Genomic DNA, 17,740 nt, shown 5'->3' on the forward strand with positions numbered 1-17,740 from the left:
ATTTGTAATCCAACAAGGTCCAATCGCAGATGATCCAGTTAGAGCTCTAAAGTCCTACAGTACTGCCCGGGGGGGGGGGGGGGGGTAAATAATACCTGTCCCCACCCCCCAAAGCCCACGTTTTTTTATTTTTATTACTTCAGTTATATGCCATTAATTATCGCTTTTCCCCCTTTTATTTTTTTTTACAGTAGACATATAGCACACCGCACCAGAATGATGAACCATCAGTGAAAGGTCGACAGACCATATATAATCCGATCCACGTTATTCATTTTTGCGTAGCTCCGAGGAAAAATAAGCAGTTTATGGCCAAAAAAAGAAACAAATACTGTGTTTCTGGCTTTTTTTGCCCTCGAACCCTCAAAGTGTCCATTTGTAGAATCGGTTGAAGCCTTAGCAGCCTGCGTCCGTGAGGATGCCGAGGATTCGGCCCGGATCGTAATTGCGAAGCGGAAGCTTCTTTCTTTGGTAGCTGCCCTGGGCCCTGCAGGTGCTCTCTATCCGGCTCTGTTTGGGTCCAGTATGACACACGTGCAAAGAATGAACTCAGACAGAGCTCCCTCCAGTGTAAACAAGCTTAATCACAATGGGCTTTTTGTGTGAGTCAGAGACCTGGAATGAAGCATGTTTATTACTGTTGTCCATTTCACGGTGCTTTTCAGCTGCTGTAGCCTTATGACCCATTTTGTGGTGAAATTTACTTCACAAAAAATAGTGCAGTAATGGTAAATAAAACATGAGTAACAGTGGTGCAGTGCTGTCGTGCACTGTTTAAAAACGAAAGCAAAAAATTCTAACCACATACTCAGCGACCCGCCACCCACCAGTTATCAGTGGCCTAGCAGACGGTCAAGGAATTCACAAATTCAGCTGTTTTATAAGAAGGAAAATTACAGAATGTATAACCCGTGAAGTTTGGTTGTAAGATATTATTTATTATATTTTTGCTTAATCTGCTATTCATGTTTTCCAGATTCTTGTCAAAGCTATCAAACACAGTATTTATCATTGTACCTTATGCAGGACATTTGTTTATATGTATGTTAACAGATCAGTAAAACATAGTGTGAAAAAACCACATAAAAATGAAGAGGTGTCTCTCTGGCTGCAGCATAGCAGTGGGCAGAGCTGCCAGGCTTTCCAGACGGAAACATGGCGTCCTGTCCCCTCACCTCTCTTTAAATGACCCCCCCCGGCTGCATCGTCACGGTGATGGGCGGGGCCGGAACGCCCGTGGTCGGATCATCATGCTCACCTTCTTCAGGGAATAATAATCGGAATCCTTCCAGCTGTACCAGACGATGCCATCTGGGCCCGGGGGCCTCTTGCCCCTGGGGGTGTATGCCCCCCCCTGGTGAAGGAGGAACATAAGTCAGTCACTGCTGTGGGGATGGGCGTCTGGTCTCCCTGGAGGTATTTCCTCATGAGCCATGCAAATATGTGGGAGTGTCGTGTGACTGATCAGAAGGTTGCTTGCTCAAATCCCAAAGTTGGCGGAGTCATTTCAACGCCGGGTCCCTGAGCAAGGCTCTGGATCCACTGCGATTGCTGCAGGGACTGGCTTTCTCAGAAATGCACCTCACTTTGGATAAAAATGCCAGCTAAGTAAAAGTTAGGTATATATGTTCAATGAGAGGATTTCTTTCACCAGACCCCTCTGTTGTTCACCCAGTTGGATCATGAACGAGGCCGACTATGTGTCTAGGGTCCAGGTTGCCAGAACACTCCCTCCCACTCCAGATCTCCTGACGGTGGCCGTACCTTATAGTAGACACCATTGAGGTTGGAGAGGAAACACCGGTGATACCACCAGCCTCCGCGTGAGATCTGGGCACAAATGTTGCCCATGTCGGGCGTGCTGAAGGTGTGCTTGTTGTGGTACCAGCCGAAGGAGTCCTTCACCGTGCCGCTGAAACCGGAAACGTGCAGGCGGTACTGGGTCTCCTCCCCGTCGAGGCTGCCCAGTGAGAGACGTGTGAAGGGGCGCTCTGACCTACCCGTCTGACACACACGCTTCTGCAGTATGGGGACACGGTCCAATCTAACCAATGGCTTGCTAAATTCAGCCTGTTGGATGTTTTATGAAAAGTCTTTTTTTTCGTCGCTTTATATACAAAACATTAGCAGAACTTAGTTTCCTTTGTAAGATGCATTTTTCAGCTAATATTTTTTATCACTGGGTCCTTTTTGACATCTCTGTACATTTTCTATATGTTTTCTGTGTGTGTGTAAGTGCGTGTGAGTGAGCGCACCCTTTGATGGACTGACACCCTGTCCTGGGTGTGCGCCTGCATTGTGACCTGCATTGTGACCTGCATTGTGACCTGCACTGTGACCTGCATTGTGTCCTGCATTGTGTCCTGCACTGTGACCTGCATTGTGACCTGCATTGTGTCCTGCATTGTGTCCTGCATTGTGTACAGTGTTACTCCCCATTCCACGATCCTGACCAGGATAATCATTTGGAAGATACACAAATAAAATTTTAAAAACTACATATGAGGAAAGGGAATAAATTTTATAGCCTATAGGAAATCATTATGGGGTTTTTTTCCCCGGGTGGCCTCATGTAAACACTGCCTAACTCAACCAATCAAATGGTTTAAGGCATTTAGTCTTGCTACCCATGACCCTGACATAGATATGTGGTTCAATGGATGGGTGATGATGTCACAATAATTTTACACAGAGGTTCAAATACTCTATGTGATTCAATCATTCATGCTTCTTCTATGGTGGTCAGGAGCCTATTCTGGAAACAATGAGTACAAGGCAGAGAATAACCCAGAATGGGGCGCCAAACCACCTACCTAATACATATTAAACTATTATAGCTATTGGTTTCTGAAGCCATGAACCCTTTTGTGTAATAATGACTTACTTGGGTTACTGAATTTGTCAGGGAGAGTCAACTGCCATTAATGTTTCAAACCGGTTTTCCTACATTATGTGCAAAAAGCTTGTTGTCCCGTAAACATGAGACGATTTCCCGTGTTCCCGTATTTGAGCGTTCCAGCTTCAAGGGCTCTTTGTTTCAGCTACAAAATCTATAAAGAGGCTTCTGCAGACATCCAAGGTTGCTGTTGAACACATTGAGAGGAATAAGGCACAAGCTAATAGATCTTCAGTTTGCGATTTAAGTGCTTCTCAAGAGTCTTGGATGAAGGAGCGTATGACTCAGTCCTCCCAAGGATGATGTGGTTGCAAAAACATAAAGGGCCGGGACTTTGTAGGCGGTGTTTTTGGGTTTGTTTTTTTTTTTTTGCACGTTTTTCCCTTTAAAACCTACAGTGGACAAGATTATTGTGTGCCGTCAGTCATTGGCTGCTTGAACATGCTTTCTGTTGAATGCTTTTCCGGATCTCATTGGGGGAACCAGGCAGTGATTGACAGCGGACGGTAATCCCACCCACTGTGGGCTACGAAGCCTAGTATCACCCATCATTGGTTAATGTTATGATCCTGAACTTTGCTTCAAACTTCAGAGTACTACTAAAAAATTAAGACTAAATGAAGAATTCTGGGACTCCATCCATCCACCCACCCATCCATCTTCTAACTGGTCAGGTTTGGAAGGGGTTTCTGAACGTGTCTCGGTTTGCCGAAGTCTCAGCTGGTTTCTCCGCCCAGGTACCCAGGGCAGCGCCGTAGAGAGGCAGCGTTCCGGGTGGAAGGGGCAGCACCCACCTGAAGCTCTCATAGGTGGCGTGTTTACGCCCGCTGCTCCAGTCCTCCAGCTGGATCCGCAGTGTGTAGCTCCCTTGCCGGGACAGCGTGTGGATGTGCTCGTTGCCCAGCCAGAAGTCGGAGTGCAGGTCGCCAAAGCCCAGCTTGTACTCCTGCCAGCCGCGCTGGAAGCTGACGGCGCCGTCCTGCCGCCGCTGGATCACGGTCCAGCCGCCGCCTGCCGGGCAAACGGCACGCGGCTGACGGCTCGGGGGTGGGGGGCACCAGATGGGCACAGAGCTGGCCATTCCCTGAAGAGATAGCTTCATCTACAGGTAACCTGAGTGCCTCCAGATGTTCAGGGAGGGGGGGGCAGAGCAGGTTATGGTGGGGTGGAAGGTCTCTGGAAGTTACTAATCTAATAATAGCTAAGTACTCTGGAGGAATGCTAAAATAATCATTACTAATCCCAAAGCACTCTAACAACACTAAAGTACCTTCTACTGCTACTAATATAATCATTACTAATGCATAAGTGCTCTGTAATTATACTAAAATCGATTCTGTTAAAATTACAATAATCTTTACTAATCCCAAAGCACTCTAATAATACTAAAGTACCTTCTATTGCTAGTAAAATAATCATTACTAATGCATCAGTGTTGTGTAATTATACTGAAATACCTTCTAGTAATACTAAAGTAATCAGTACTAATAGACAAGTACTCTAATGCCAAAGTATTCTGGACAAATACTAAAGTCCCCTCTTTGCCAATACCAAATTGCCCTTTACAAACACCAGAAGTACTTGACTGATACTAAAATAAAACTGAATCCAGAGAAGTTTTAAAGAAATGAAACCTACAATGAAATTAATCAGGTGCCTTATAGTTGGACCCAAGCTGACACTGGGGTAATACATGAAAGCAGAACCGATATAACAGTGGAATATTGGTAAAATCTCAGTGCTCACCGGCAGTGTCCATGTCGCAGAAGACCTCCACAGGCCAGGCCCCCATAGAAGGCACCACAGTGTAGACCCCCGAGCGGCGGACGCCGTCGTGATAAACGGAGGCACAGTCCATGGGGCAGCTCCTCACCTGCCGGACATCTGAAACAGAGGCGGGGGTCGGACACTCTTCTCCGGGACTTAGGACAATTATTGAGGTTAAAACCTTTTGTTTCTGTGTTGCAGAACTATTTTTTATTCACTACACATTTTCACAATATCCATCCATCCATCTGTCTGTCGTAAAACCACTGCTGCTGGGGATTGTGGTACATTTCCTCCATCACATTGCATGTGGAGGTGTAACCATCTGCAAAACCATAATCACTTCTGGCTCCTGGAAATATGTCTCCCCCTAGTGGTGGGAATAATGCTAGAACTAGGAAGAATAAGTTCAGGAGCAAAGCAAGCTTATTAATCCGCGGAAACATTAACGTACCCATAAATTATTTTGCAGAATAAATCAATGTTTTTGAGACCCATTTTGCAGTAAAGGTGGATCTAATTCAGCACTGAAATGCAAAGGGTTGCTATCCTCCTTGAAATGTATGAAAGCCAGCAGTTAGCGGCTAGCTGGGCGGCTCGCGGCCCACCTGGGTGCAGGGCTTCGTGGGCGCTGAGCAACTCGCTGCCACGCACTACGTTGACCATGCAGCCTGGGTTGCGACGGGCCTTCTCCACTAACGTGGCCAGGTTGTGCAGCTGCACTTGCATGTCGTGGACGAGGACGCCCTGCAACCGCAGCGTCCCGCCGGCCTCGGCGCCATGCCGCTCCGCGTCCTGCAGCTGCTGTTCCAGCGAGGAGTTCAGCCCGTTCTTCTCCTCGTTCTAGGGAGACGCGAGCTACCAGTCACCTTAATCTCATTCAAAACTGCACGTCCTGGGGTCAAGAATGGTAACTGCTAATGGCTCATTTCCCCTAGTCACGGTATTGTGAATGATCTATCTATCAATCTATGTCAATTTATCATGGGTTTGACATAAGAGTCCAGTGGTCATCCTACATCCAAAAATTAGGACTAAAACAATAATAAAATCATTCTGTGAAATTGTATGTTCTTGCTGTTTCAGATTTAAAAAAAAGTCCTACCCAGCCTGAGTACATTTCATTCGTTCAGTAAAACACACTTAAAATAATGCAGGGTGGGATGGATGACTCTTGATCATTTTGCTTGTTGATCACTGATCGTCTCGTCGGCTTTGCACGGCTCGTGCATTTGCCGTCACAGCCTAACCTGCAGCTCCAGCACCTTGACGCGGTGCCGGTGGTGCCGCAGCTCTTCCTGCAGCTCCGAGACGGTCTCCTTCAGCGCCAGGACCTGCTGCTTGCGCTGCTCGTTCTCGCGCCGCCACCGCTGCGCCTCTTCCGTGCACCGGAACACGTCCGGGCAGCGCCGTTCACCCCACTGCGTCGGCACGGCCGTGATGCCACACTGGCCTCCGGGCAGCACCCGGTTGCCGTGTTGGCTGCAGGGGGGGCTCTCCTGCAGCCCCATATCTCCGGCTCCCCCTGTGGGCCGGCCGCTCCATATGGCCAGGATGGCGGTGCTCTGCAGTAGAAGCGGGGCCAGTGGTGGCATCCTGCCCCACCTCCGGCGCCCTGAGGGTGGCCGTCAGCTGGTCACGTGGAGAAGGTGCTGCTGGATTCCCCTCCAAAAATTCCTAGCCTCCAGTTTTCCTTCCTCCAGGAACCTGAACCTACAAAATGAGCAGGAGTTTCTCCCATCTGCTGCCACTTACAATCCCTTTAGGTTGTACAAAATAATGTTTGCAAGAAACAAACTACACTTGTGGCCAAAATTGTGAAAACACTTCAAATTTTTAGAGATTGCAGAACTTTATTAAACTGTTGCTCAAGTTACTTATTTAACCGTCTAATGTATGATATTTGTTCTTTGATTGTTTATAAACGTATTTGTATAGTATTTTTGAAGTGTAATGCCAAAAATTCTACGTGTTTCCACAATTACATGCCCTTGCACCCAAGGTACATGGAATGCAGCAAACCGGAAGGGTGAGAATGACGTACGTCTTCCCCAGGAATCGACAACCAGTCCGTACATGGACAAAATGGTGGCAAGACTCACCTGTATCCGTGAAAAAAAAAATGATTGAGAAGAAAAATTATTTAGGCTATGTTTTTAAATACCATGTCCGTGGTAAAAATAATATATAAAAAAGCATTTTGATCAAAATGTTTATCAGAATTCGCCATGGTGTTTCACCCCCGGTCTTTTGCAATGGAGTCAGGGTAATTGGTATTGAAGGTGAAGCCTTAACACCGAGCAGACTACAGTCAGCCGACCACTGACGTCCCGTTGCTCTGAGCTCCTCATCCGGCTCATTCCACCTAATCGGCTTTTACTGAACCCTGTCCCCGTAATCAGCCGCGATGCGTCACCCGATCACGCTGCGCTCCTCTGATGTTACCACCAGCATGATTTTATTTGCATCATATTACAGTTATACTTTTTTATACACTCATGTGCACAAAAAATGTCTGTATATTTTGCCTTCTTGGTAGTGTGCATATTTTCGGCGAAGAGGGATATTACCGGCCCGAACCGAGTGTTTGGCCCCCCTACTTAAGATTATCGGCAAAGGAGGTCTTCTGGCCCCGGACCAGCTTCGCCTGTGCTGGGGTACGACAGAGCGGCACAAAGTGCGATCGAGAGGCAGACCTGGTCCGAGAAACACTTCTATAATAATTATGTTTGTAAATGTATTGCATTTTTTTTCTTGCTCGCAAAATATACACAGCAATTATGGGGCTGTATTGCTTTGTATACAGTATTCGCCAGTGTCAAGAAGTCTTTCCAGTTCCATCCAATATGTGCAAGAGCAACACGTGGTTGCAATTCATTACATTTTGCATTTAATCAGTTGATAATTTCTACATCTTTAACTTTCAAATACTTTTCGAAGAAATTTAACCAAGACTGTCCTAAGTGTGCTTAGGATTTTAGGATTTTAGGTAATCATCCAAATGTTATTTTCTTCCTATACAGTACTTGTTAAACTAACAGATCTTACCATCAGTTATGCCTTTAGTTACACTGACAGTCTTGCACAGTCCACCACAATTTTGGACCATTTGATACAGAAATTTCCTACATACTGATTCTGCAATACCCCTAAAAGCTGCACCTTTCTCCAAATCTCTTACATTTCAGTGAAATACAAGCATACTTTCTGCGTATTTTTAAACCCCCTGAAGTGTTCCACTCATATAGGCTACAAGCAGTTCGGCAACTTAAATAGTGCAGGGTAAAAGCTTAAATTACCTCACTTGCTGCTGATAAATGCCCTCGGGAATGAAGGTTGGAGTGCGAGTTCAGCGATAGGCTCCGATCCTTCTTTTCGTAACTGAACCAGCATCTCAGAGCATCGGTTCTGTGGCTCAGGAAAGTGGAAGACATATCTTACCTCTGTAATCCATCCTAATTGGATTGAGACAATGATGGAGCACATTAAACACACCACACAAAATGGAAGGCAGAGAAGACAACTATCATTTAACCATAATAATAACTACTTAAAACCTTGGTAAAATACTATAGTAGTATAGCAGCTGACGATAAAACTGGAAATTGAAACTCATTTTAATTAATTTTTTGCTGTTAAATTTGAGGCTCAATTTGTATTTTCTACATTATTCCATGAATATCAATGTATCTAGAACTAAAGTAGCAAGATATATATATACAGTTGTGCTCAGAATAATAGCAGTGTGTCTAAAAAAGTGAATAAAGCTGAAAATCCTTATAATAGTTTTTATTTCCATACATGCAAATGCACCAGGAACACTAAAAAGTCTATTCCAAATCAAAACAAGAAGAGAAATTCATCACATTTGTGTTACTCCTTTACAGAAAGTGAATATTAGGCTGTTCAAAAAAATAGCAGTGTCCACATTCTTCTTTACAAACTCAAAGATTCACTGTATGAACTGAAAAATGTTTTAAGATTTTGCTTTCCTTTGAATCATTGAACTAATATTTAATTGTATAACCACTGTTTCTGAGAAATGCTGCACATCTGTGTTGTATGGAGTCGACCAACTTCTGGCACCTGTGAACAGGTATTCCAGCCCAGCCTGATTGGACTACATTTCTTGGTTTTGCCTCAGAAACAGCATTTTTGATGTCACCCCACAAGTTTTCTATTGGATTAAGGTCCGGGGATTGGGCTGGCCACTCCATAACATCAATCTTGTTGGTCTGGAACCAAGATGTTGTTCATGTGTTCGGCGTCGTTTTCTTGTTGAAACACCCATTTCAAGGGCATTTCCTCTTCAGCATAAGGCAACATGACCTCTTCAAGTATTTTGAGGTATTCAAATTGATCCATGATCGCTGGTATGTGATAAATAGGCCCGCCACTGTAGTATGAGAAACATCCCCATATCACGATGCTTGCACCACCATGCTTCACTGTCTTCACAGTGTACTGTGGCTTGAATTCAGTGTTTGGGGATCATTTGACAAACTGTCTGCAGCTACTAGACCCAAAAAGAACAATCTTGCTTCCATCAGTCCACAAAATGTTGCAGCGTTTCTCTTTAGGCCAGTCAATGTGTTCTTTGCCAAATTGTAATCTCTTCTGCACATGTCTTTTTTTCAGCAGTGGGACGTTGCGGGGGCTTTTTGCAGATAGCTTGGCTTCATATAGGCGTCATCTGATTGTAACAGTACTCACAGGTAACTTTAGACCTTCTTTGATCTTCCTGGAGATGATCATTGGCTGAGGGGTGAGGGGTCATTCTGTTAGGGAGGATCTGCATTTGGCTATTCTTCGATCCATTTGAATGGTAGTTTTTTGTTTTTTTCCATGTCTTTTAGGTTTTGGTTACCATTTTAAAGCATTTGCGATCATTTTAGCTGAGCAGCCTATCATTTTCTGCACTTCTTTATATGTTTTCCCCTGTCCAATCAACTTTTTTCAATGTCTGGAATTCAATTCAATTCAATTCGCGAATTCAATTCAATTCAATTGATACTTTATTGATCCCCATGGGGAAATTGTTTTTACGCCTCCCTCAACTTGCTCTTTGTAGAGTAAGCTGTCCTCAGGAACATGTCTGTAACGGCGCCCAGGGAGCTGGGGGTTAAGGGTCTTGCTCAAGGACCCACAGACGTGCTGAGGCTGGGCTTGAACCGGCGACCTTGTGATTACAAGCACACGGCTTAGCCCACTGAGCCACACGCTGTCTGTGAAAATGACCCATTTTACTCAGAATTTCAGAGAGAAATGCACTATAACCAGCATGTACAACATTTGCTGCCTTCCTTCCTTAAATAAGGTCCATAATTGGCACCTACTTTTTCACAGAATGACCTCACTAATTGAACTTCACACTATTATTTTGAACACACCCCTTTCAAGTAATGATTCTGTTACACATAATCAGCAGCATGCATGTCATGACTGTTGGGTCTGTTGGTTTTCCATTACTCTACTACACCTACTAGTAAATTATTTGCCATGTAGAAATATAATTTCTACCAAAAACGGTGATTGATCAGGTTAGTCATGTTGGACTGCTATTATTTTGAACACAACTGTATATATAAATTTACAGCTGATTGTACTGGAAGGTCATTTTCAAAGGTCAGTTTCTTTACTGACACTTAACAACAGTCCTTGGGACTTCAAGATTTAGCACAAAATATTTAAGAAACAAATTCATGATGTTCTTCAGTTTTGTCATATAGTCTCAAACTGCAGATCCTCCCTAACAGAATGACCCCTCACCCCTCAGTTGAATACTAGGTGCCTGTTCTCTGTTGTCTGTGACTGCTTAAACTCTCCTAGTGTAGTTGCAAAGTATTATCTCTCAGTTATGCATTGTGGTCTGAGCATTAGTTGTTTGTGGTGTTAGATGTCTCTGGAACTGCTGCCTTTGATTGTTGTTTTTTTATTTCCCCGCACTTTGCAATTGCCCAATTTGTCCTTCAACCTGAAACTTGGATATAGCTTTGATAATTAAACCCCACAACTAAATCCTAACCTGCGAATCTCTCATCTCTATGATGATTTTACCGATCGCTGATTATGTCTTTTACATTTTACATTTACATTTACAGCATTTAGCAGACACTCTTTTCCAGAGCGACTTACAACCAGTGCTTTGTCGTCCATGACTGTTCTTCGATCTATAAGCTAAACCTAAAATCAACAATTATCATCAAGATCAAGTTAGTGCTAAGTACGTGTTTTATATTAAAAAACCTTGTTAGGAAAAGCAGTGCACAGAAAAAAAATTGTTAGTGGGATATATATATATATATATATATATATATATATATATATATATATATATATATATAGAGAGAGAGAGAGAGAGAGAGAGAGAGAGAGAGAGAGAGAGAGTGGACAGTAAATAAATAAAAAAAAAAAACATATACCTAATACTCCAAGCGTTGTTGTAGCAATGTTGTTTTCAAATGCCTTCACCATTTAAAAACTTTTTAAAAATACAATCTCAATCATGTTTGTCATTCTTAGTGAACTCCTAACCCTTCCTTGCTCTCCTGGATGAGTGCTAAAAGTGTCTTATTCGCAGAAGAGCACAAAGAGGGGGAAGAGATAAACAAGGCAGAAACTCTAGACCAGTCCAGGTGCCTAATGGCAACCCTTTAATAAAAGACATTTCCGAAAGTAAACAGGTAAATAAAATAAAAAGCTTTAGTGCAGCAATTTTCTGGAACTCTTATGCAGTCAATTTGCACATGAAAGGCAAAAAGTTATTTTTGTATCAAAGGTCTCTTCAGATAAAGACACAAATTCCTTAGAAGATGTTGTGAACAGAAATATTTCATCACATTAGCCACAAACAGATTACTCACAATTCTCTTTCCAAATTTCAAGGAATTGCTTTCTTCGGTCTTCTCCGGAACTCATAGTTCTCTGTCCCATTGTGTTTGTTATTACTAGTAGATATCAGGAAGTAATCTGACCACACAAAAGAAAATGATCTATTTGGCTATTTTGTAAGAAAACGTTGGGACTAAGAGTGAGGTTCCACAAAACCACGTCAAAACCATCTATCGTAACTAGGAATGGCGGTGATTTTGTCTTCAGGAAACATTAGAATAGAAGAAGGAATCACATTGTGGTCAGTTTTGTTTTTGAAGTGAACATTGTAGAAGGAATAAAGAAAGACAGCAACACAGCCCAAATCTCATTTGAGGCAAAAATTGTGAGGCAAAAAGTCTGCTTAATCTGATACCAGTTAATTATGCCCTCATATATTAAAAATTGAAAATTCACCTTCAGTTAGACAGCCTGCCATGTCAGTAAATGACTGCTATTAATAACAGAGCGCAAACGTTGATTCGCACTGTTTCACCCTTGTGATCCTGTATTATTAAAGGTCAAATTCATCAATACCTGTTAGTCCAATGGACTTTCCATCTTTGTCCAGAAGTCACCGTTAAGGTTTAATGTGTAAAGTTTCTGTCTCTTGAAACCTATTTCTGCCTACTTTTGGAGCAGACTTTAAATGAAGACTGACGTTATAACCACTTAAAGGCAGCATGTGCCACACTGAAGTCTTTGACCCCAACTGTTTTGAGCTAAAATGCAACTGCTGGTTTTCTCAGTGGACAGTATGTTGCCCACTTATGGCACCCTGTGGATTTGATTTCCACCTAGGCTTTGTGTGTATGACACACACACATTCGCCTTCAGTTCAGAAATGTGGATCAATATGTCAATCATTAGAATGTACTTCTAATGGAATGTTTAAGAGCAATTTGTTGCACTTTAGGGAGGTATGGAACATGGAAACAGGAGCAGCAGTCAGGTGAATACGGGATTTATTCGAGGAGAAAACATACTCAGGAACATACCACAATGTTAATGACCGGACTGGGGAAACATACTTTAAAGCGGACTTAAATACACTGGATTTATCAACAACAATGAGAATCAGCTGGTAACATGGGGATTTCACATGAGGTAGATGAGGGGGCGTGGCACACGGGAGGAGTGGACGAGTGGGGCATGACAAATTTAAAACAGTTATAATAGAGTTTAAATAAGTTTACAACACATTAGTTTTTTACTAACCATTCACCACCTTCTTCTGAATAAAAAAAAAGTTATTTCCATTTTCCAATAATTCTCTAACGTGATGACTCTTACATTTATTTCCTAATAAGCAATCAAAATCAATTTAAAATCAAATTTTACCTGTATGACAGGGATGATAAACATATTATGGTAATTTACTTAAGGCCATGTTTTTAGTCATTTATAAACACATTCATACCACATTATAATGCACTCAAAGCATTATAAACATAGCTCTAAATATTTAACAAAAGGCATAACACTTTATAGCCATGTGTATTATGCATTATGAATGCTTTATGAAGCTCTCATCTACAATGTACTATGAATACCCTTATAATGCATTATAATGGTCGGTATATAAGCATTAAGGATACTTTGTACTGCATTATAAAGCTATCTATAGTATATTATAGATGAGTGCTTCATAAAGCATTTATAATGCATAATAAAGATGGGTTTAATTAATTTTATTTAATACTTTATTGATCCCTGTGGGGAAATTGTTTTTATGCCTCCCTCAACTTGCTCTTTGTAGAGCAAGTTGTCTGTGAAGGGCAGCCACCTGTAGTGGTGCCCAGGGAGCTGGGGGTTGAGGGTCTTGCTCAAGGACCTGCAGACATGCTGAGGCTGGGCTTGAGCTGGCAACCTTGTGATTACAGGCACGCGGCTTAGCCCACTGAGCCACACGCTGCCCCAATGTGTTAATGTGTTATGCCTTTTTATAAATATTTGGTAACGCTTTATATTAAGTGCACCTTCATAAAGCATTCATAGAACATTCAGTGCACCTTCATAATGCATTCATATAGTACATTCATAAGCAGCATGCAAGTACACCTTAACATCCTAACATCCCTTACATTAATAACAAACATTACATGATTGTACGATTATAATGTTTGTTGTTATTATATAATGTTTGTTATTAATGCATATTACAGCTGTTAAGGGATGTTGGGATGTTAAAGTGTACTTGCATACTGCTTATGAATGTTCTATGAATGCATTATGAAGGTGTACTGAACGTTTTATGAATGCAATATAAAAGCATTATTAAGGTGCAGTTAATGTAAAGCGTTACCCATATGAATATCAATTATTTATAATAGTTATTTATCGACAGTCACTTGTCAAAGAATGGCTAATCAGTCGTGTGGTCTTTTAATTGTTTAAATAATGACAAATAGATGCCAAAATAATTCCTAATAGATACAAATACTAAAATTTAGTAAAATGCTAGTAAGTAATGCATGTTTATCAGGTCGAGAAATCAATACCCAATGTGAGCGGATACTCTCTTTTCCCCCCTTCCGTCCTCACCTCCCTCGCCTTTTGCGAACACAAAAGTGCCTGCCTCACGAAGTATTGTACTTTAAACACCGGCATATGTAGGAATCGGTATAAAAGGAAGAGCTTCAGGGCACGGGGAAGAAAACGGAGGGTAAGAAGACGAGACCCACCGAAGGCAGAGGAGACAGTGACACAGTCAGGACGACCTGTGGCAGGTAGGACCTGCTCAGTTTTAATCAGAGGGTGCAACTTTCCTGCATGACAACTTCGTTTATATTGATATTCTATTAACATCTTTATCCGATTGGTCTATGTCATGCATCAACACCCGTAAGACACTTTTAACGTTATATCGGTATATGCCGCGTATTCCTGGTAATGGCACCTAACTAACCACGTTTAAAACCGTCATTGAACACTATAGGTTACATATTTCCTTTAATAAATGATAACGCATATATTTGATAGAACGTAGAGATAATTGCGATTTTAACATTTGAATTTGTAATAATTTAGAGAGACGTATAAGATTTTAATGAGATTATTAATGCCACAAAAAGGAAAAATATTCATGATCAGCTATACCGTTTAGCTAGGCCCTATATGAATATTCATACTGTATGTATCCTACACGTATTGATTTCAGAGGTTAATTCTCACAGAAAAAAGTTACTTAGGCTCCATTATATAAACCTACAAGCTCATTTGTTAATTTATATTATAGTATCATAACATCTGTCCATCAACCTTACAACTGCTTATTCTGAACGTGCTCGCGCGATACAAGACACAAAATATTTTAGATATGTTTAAAATATATTCTTTAAAATATAAACTTTATAATAAACAGTGATTTTTCTATTTTTCACTAGTATTTTTTCTTCATATCACCTAAAATCAGGAGAGAACCCAAATCGTTTCCTAAAAAAGAAATGAGAGAAATTAAGTCGTTTTCTGCATAGGCTTGACATACTTCATGTATTACAGGCTATGAAATGATGCTCTTTAGCGAGTCGGGTCTGCATAGCTACATAGCTAACGTGATGTCGTTTTGCAAAGAGAACTGGATGCGCCAAACCTACACGCGAGGGCGTCCTTCTGTTAGGGCGCCTTTCCTTTCGTGCCAGTCAGAGACGCGCTCCTCCCGGGCAGAAATAGCTGCCATCTACGGATATTCTGCTTAACCACGTTGAGAAGCATTTAACAGACCAGCAGGTGGCGTAACAGTTAAAACCCCCTGGACGCTGCTGTTTCTTTGATACTTAACTTTTTTTCCTTTGAAATACCGGACCGTATATTTAGTATAAATTGTAATCTCCTTTTGATAAAAATCTGTACATATATTAAAGGTCCGCAGTTTCCTTTTAAATGTGTTTTATTCCGTTATTTTGGAATTATGGGTTTTCTTTCCTATTACACCGGTAGTAAGCCTACCGCATTTTCAGCAGAGAAAACACGATACTTGGTAAAAACATATTTAGAAGCCTAGTATGGCGAATAGCAGTAATTCATTGAAATGGGGACAACATTTCAGTAACTGTAACTCAATAAATTTTGTGGTCTTACGTTTTTTTAAACTAAATCCACAACAATTTGTCCTGGCAGCGAAGCAAAGGTGTACCGTCCAGCTTTCCCAGGTGTGGTGATGATCGATGCCCATGCAGAGGTTTGTTAAATGCTCTCGCAAAACGCATCAGAAAACATCATCTTTAAAAAAACACGATTTTTTACTTTGCATTGTTGCGCCTTTATTGAATGACGCAAAACGGAATTCATATACTACCTAAATGTCAGTACTGCGTTCAGTGGTACTGAACAAGCACAAAAACACCACTTAGGGTGTGTGTGGTAATGTATATATTACTTTGCTGAGGATCAAATGTTCCCATACTGTGACAAAAACCTGTCATATACACCTTGCAGGGACATTCTTCGGTTCCCACAAAGATAAAGATACCTAATTTGTATCTGTGTGTGTGTGTGTGCGTGTGTGTATGTGTGTGTGTCTGTATGTGTACCGCGGTGGCCGTTCAGCGGTTACGCAGGGCAGCGATGCGCCGTGGAGCCTGGGCGTTGCTTCTGGGCGTGATCTGCGGGTGCAACCCGGCGGAGTGCGGGCAGTGCGTGGATCAGGCGTCCTGCCGGGGGGGCAGGGTCCTGGTAAGCCCGGACTCCCCAGTACCAGCAGTCTTTTACACATTTATCACAAAACTAAATGCAAGCCGTTCGTACGATGTTAAGTATCTTGTATTCTTAAAAATAAATAACCTGTTTGTATTATACAGCAGTGTATTGAATTACGTCATTAAATGTGTATTCTATTTTAGTATTTCATGGATAATGGAAATTTACATTTGGCCTGAAAATATGTCTGTAAATACTACACCACAATCAAATGACATTCTCTTACTGTAATATGTATTATATTCTCACAGGGCAGCCTACACAGTGAGCACTTTCCCACAATACACTCCTGCATAATTGTTGTATAAATTCACATTAGTCACCCCCAATAAGAGTGCTAATTCTCTGGGCCTTTTCCTCTCTAACTTTGGGCATACACCTGAATTACCTTTTTATAGCCATTAATGTAGAGAAGGACTGAAAAACAGCAAACCTGGATGCTCGTTTTCTCACCAAACCATAGCATAGCACATGGCTAATATTAGCATTTCCGTCAAACAGGAATGTGCACAGATGTGCAAGTCTGGCCTTGCAGCCAAAGTGGACAGCAGTTTTGCGAAGAAGCCCTTCCACACCAGTCCACCAGGGGGCGACACCAATGGCCCTGTCAGAACCTTGGATTCCATGTCTTTGGATGAACCAGGGCCCAAGGGGAATGAGGGGCCATTGGCCCATGAAGACAAGCGTTCTTACCCCATGGAACACTTCCGCTGGGGCAAACCCGGAGGGCGCAAACGCCGGCCAGTCAAGGTCTACTCCAACGGCATGGAAGAGGACCTGTCTGAGGCCTTCCCCACTGACATGAGGCGTCAGGTGCCCGAGGAGCCCGATTACACCCTGGAGGGAGACCAGGAGCTGGTCAATCAGAAGAATGACGGCTCCTACGAGATGAACCACTTCCGCTGGTCTGGCCCCCCTGCCAGCAAACACTACAGCGGCTTCATGAAGTCCTTGGGGGGACACAACCAAAAATCCCTCATGACATTGTTTAAAAACATCATCGCTAAAGACAGCCATTGGTAGACAGATGATAGAACACGATTAGCCGGGATTGGGGAACTAATCACTCAATACATAGCCGTGATTGTGGAACCAACCAAGTCAGGCTAAAGCCACCCTATCCCCCAAACCCGCCTGATCTCAACAACTTCTCAGCCTGACAGTTTCGGAATGTGGCGTATAGGAGAGATTACAGTCAAACACTAATGCAATTACTTTAGCCTGTGGCTTAGCTTCAGATGTTACATGTAAAACGAATGCTAACAAGCATTTCAAAGGACAACATCCTTTATGAATGAAATGTACTATATTGTAAATAATCAAATGAAATAAATAGAAACAAATGTTGCAAGCTACTAGATAGCGTTTTGTGTTTTTTTTCCAGCTAGCGCAAGGAACAGAGCATGGGCTCGGACACCAGCCTGCCACAGAGCACACGCTGACACACGCCAGGGCGCAACTCAGAAAGTCACTCTGGGGCAGCCTACTCCTAATGTAGTTACTGTTTGT

The 17,740-nt window shown here is 42.3% G+C and overlaps 2 protein-coding genes across 8 annotated transcripts; one reads left to right on the forward strand and one right to left on the reverse strand.

Moving 5' to 3' along the window:
• Positions 1–510: 510 nt before the first annotated feature.
• Positions 511–7,004, reverse strand: LOC111841280 (angiopoietin-related protein 7-like). 4 transcript variants are annotated; one of them, XM_023806902.2, is made up of 7 exons: positions 6,766–7,004; positions 5,914–6,376; positions 5,272–5,506; positions 4,643–4,780; positions 3,691–3,907; positions 1,765–1,960; positions 525–1,354 (listed from the first exon to the last, which is right to left on the reverse strand). In XM_023806902.2, the coding sequence occupies exons 2-7, from the start codon at positions 6,256–6,258 to the stop codon at positions 1,208–1,210; spliced, it is 1,278 nt and encodes a 425-aa protein (XP_023662670.1). In that variant the 5' UTR covers positions 6,259–6,376; positions 6,766–7,004; the 3' UTR covers positions 525–1,207. The 4 variants fall into 4 exon arrangements, with proteins under 4 accessions (XP_023662672.1, XP_023662670.1, XP_023662671.1 ...); XM_023806903.2 differs by having other exon boundaries at positions 6,904–6,995; XM_023806904.2 differs by lacking the exon at positions 6,766–7,004 and having other exon boundaries at positions 511–1,354; positions 5,929–6,708.
• Positions 7,005–13,826: 6,822 nt separating this feature from the next.
• On the forward strand, positions 13,827–17,561 carry LOC111841265 (pro-opiomelanocortin-like). 4 transcript variants are annotated; one of them, XM_023806880.2, is made up of 4 exons: positions 13,827–14,262; positions 15,653–15,713; positions 16,082–16,207; positions 16,733–17,561. In XM_023806880.2, the coding sequence occupies exons 2-4, from the start codon at positions 15,693–15,695 to the stop codon at positions 17,252–17,254; spliced, it is 669 nt and encodes a 222-aa protein (XP_023662648.1). In that variant the 5' UTR covers positions 13,827–14,262; positions 15,653–15,692; the 3' UTR covers positions 17,255–17,561. The 4 variants fall into 4 exon arrangements, with proteins under 4 accessions (XP_023662648.1, XP_072558614.1, XP_072558615.1 ...); XM_072702513.1 differs by having other exon boundaries at positions 15,653–16,207; XM_072702514.1 differs by lacking the exon at positions 15,653–15,713.
• Positions 17,562–17,740: the final 179 nt, after the last annotated feature.

Source organism: Paramormyrops kingsleyae, chromosome 19, assembly GCF_048594095.1.
Source record: "Paramormyrops kingsleyae isolate MSU_618 chromosome 19, PKINGS_0.4, whole genome shotgun sequence".
Taxonomy (NCBI): Eukaryota; Metazoa; Chordata; class Actinopteri; order Osteoglossiformes; family Mormyridae; genus Paramormyrops; species Paramormyrops kingsleyae.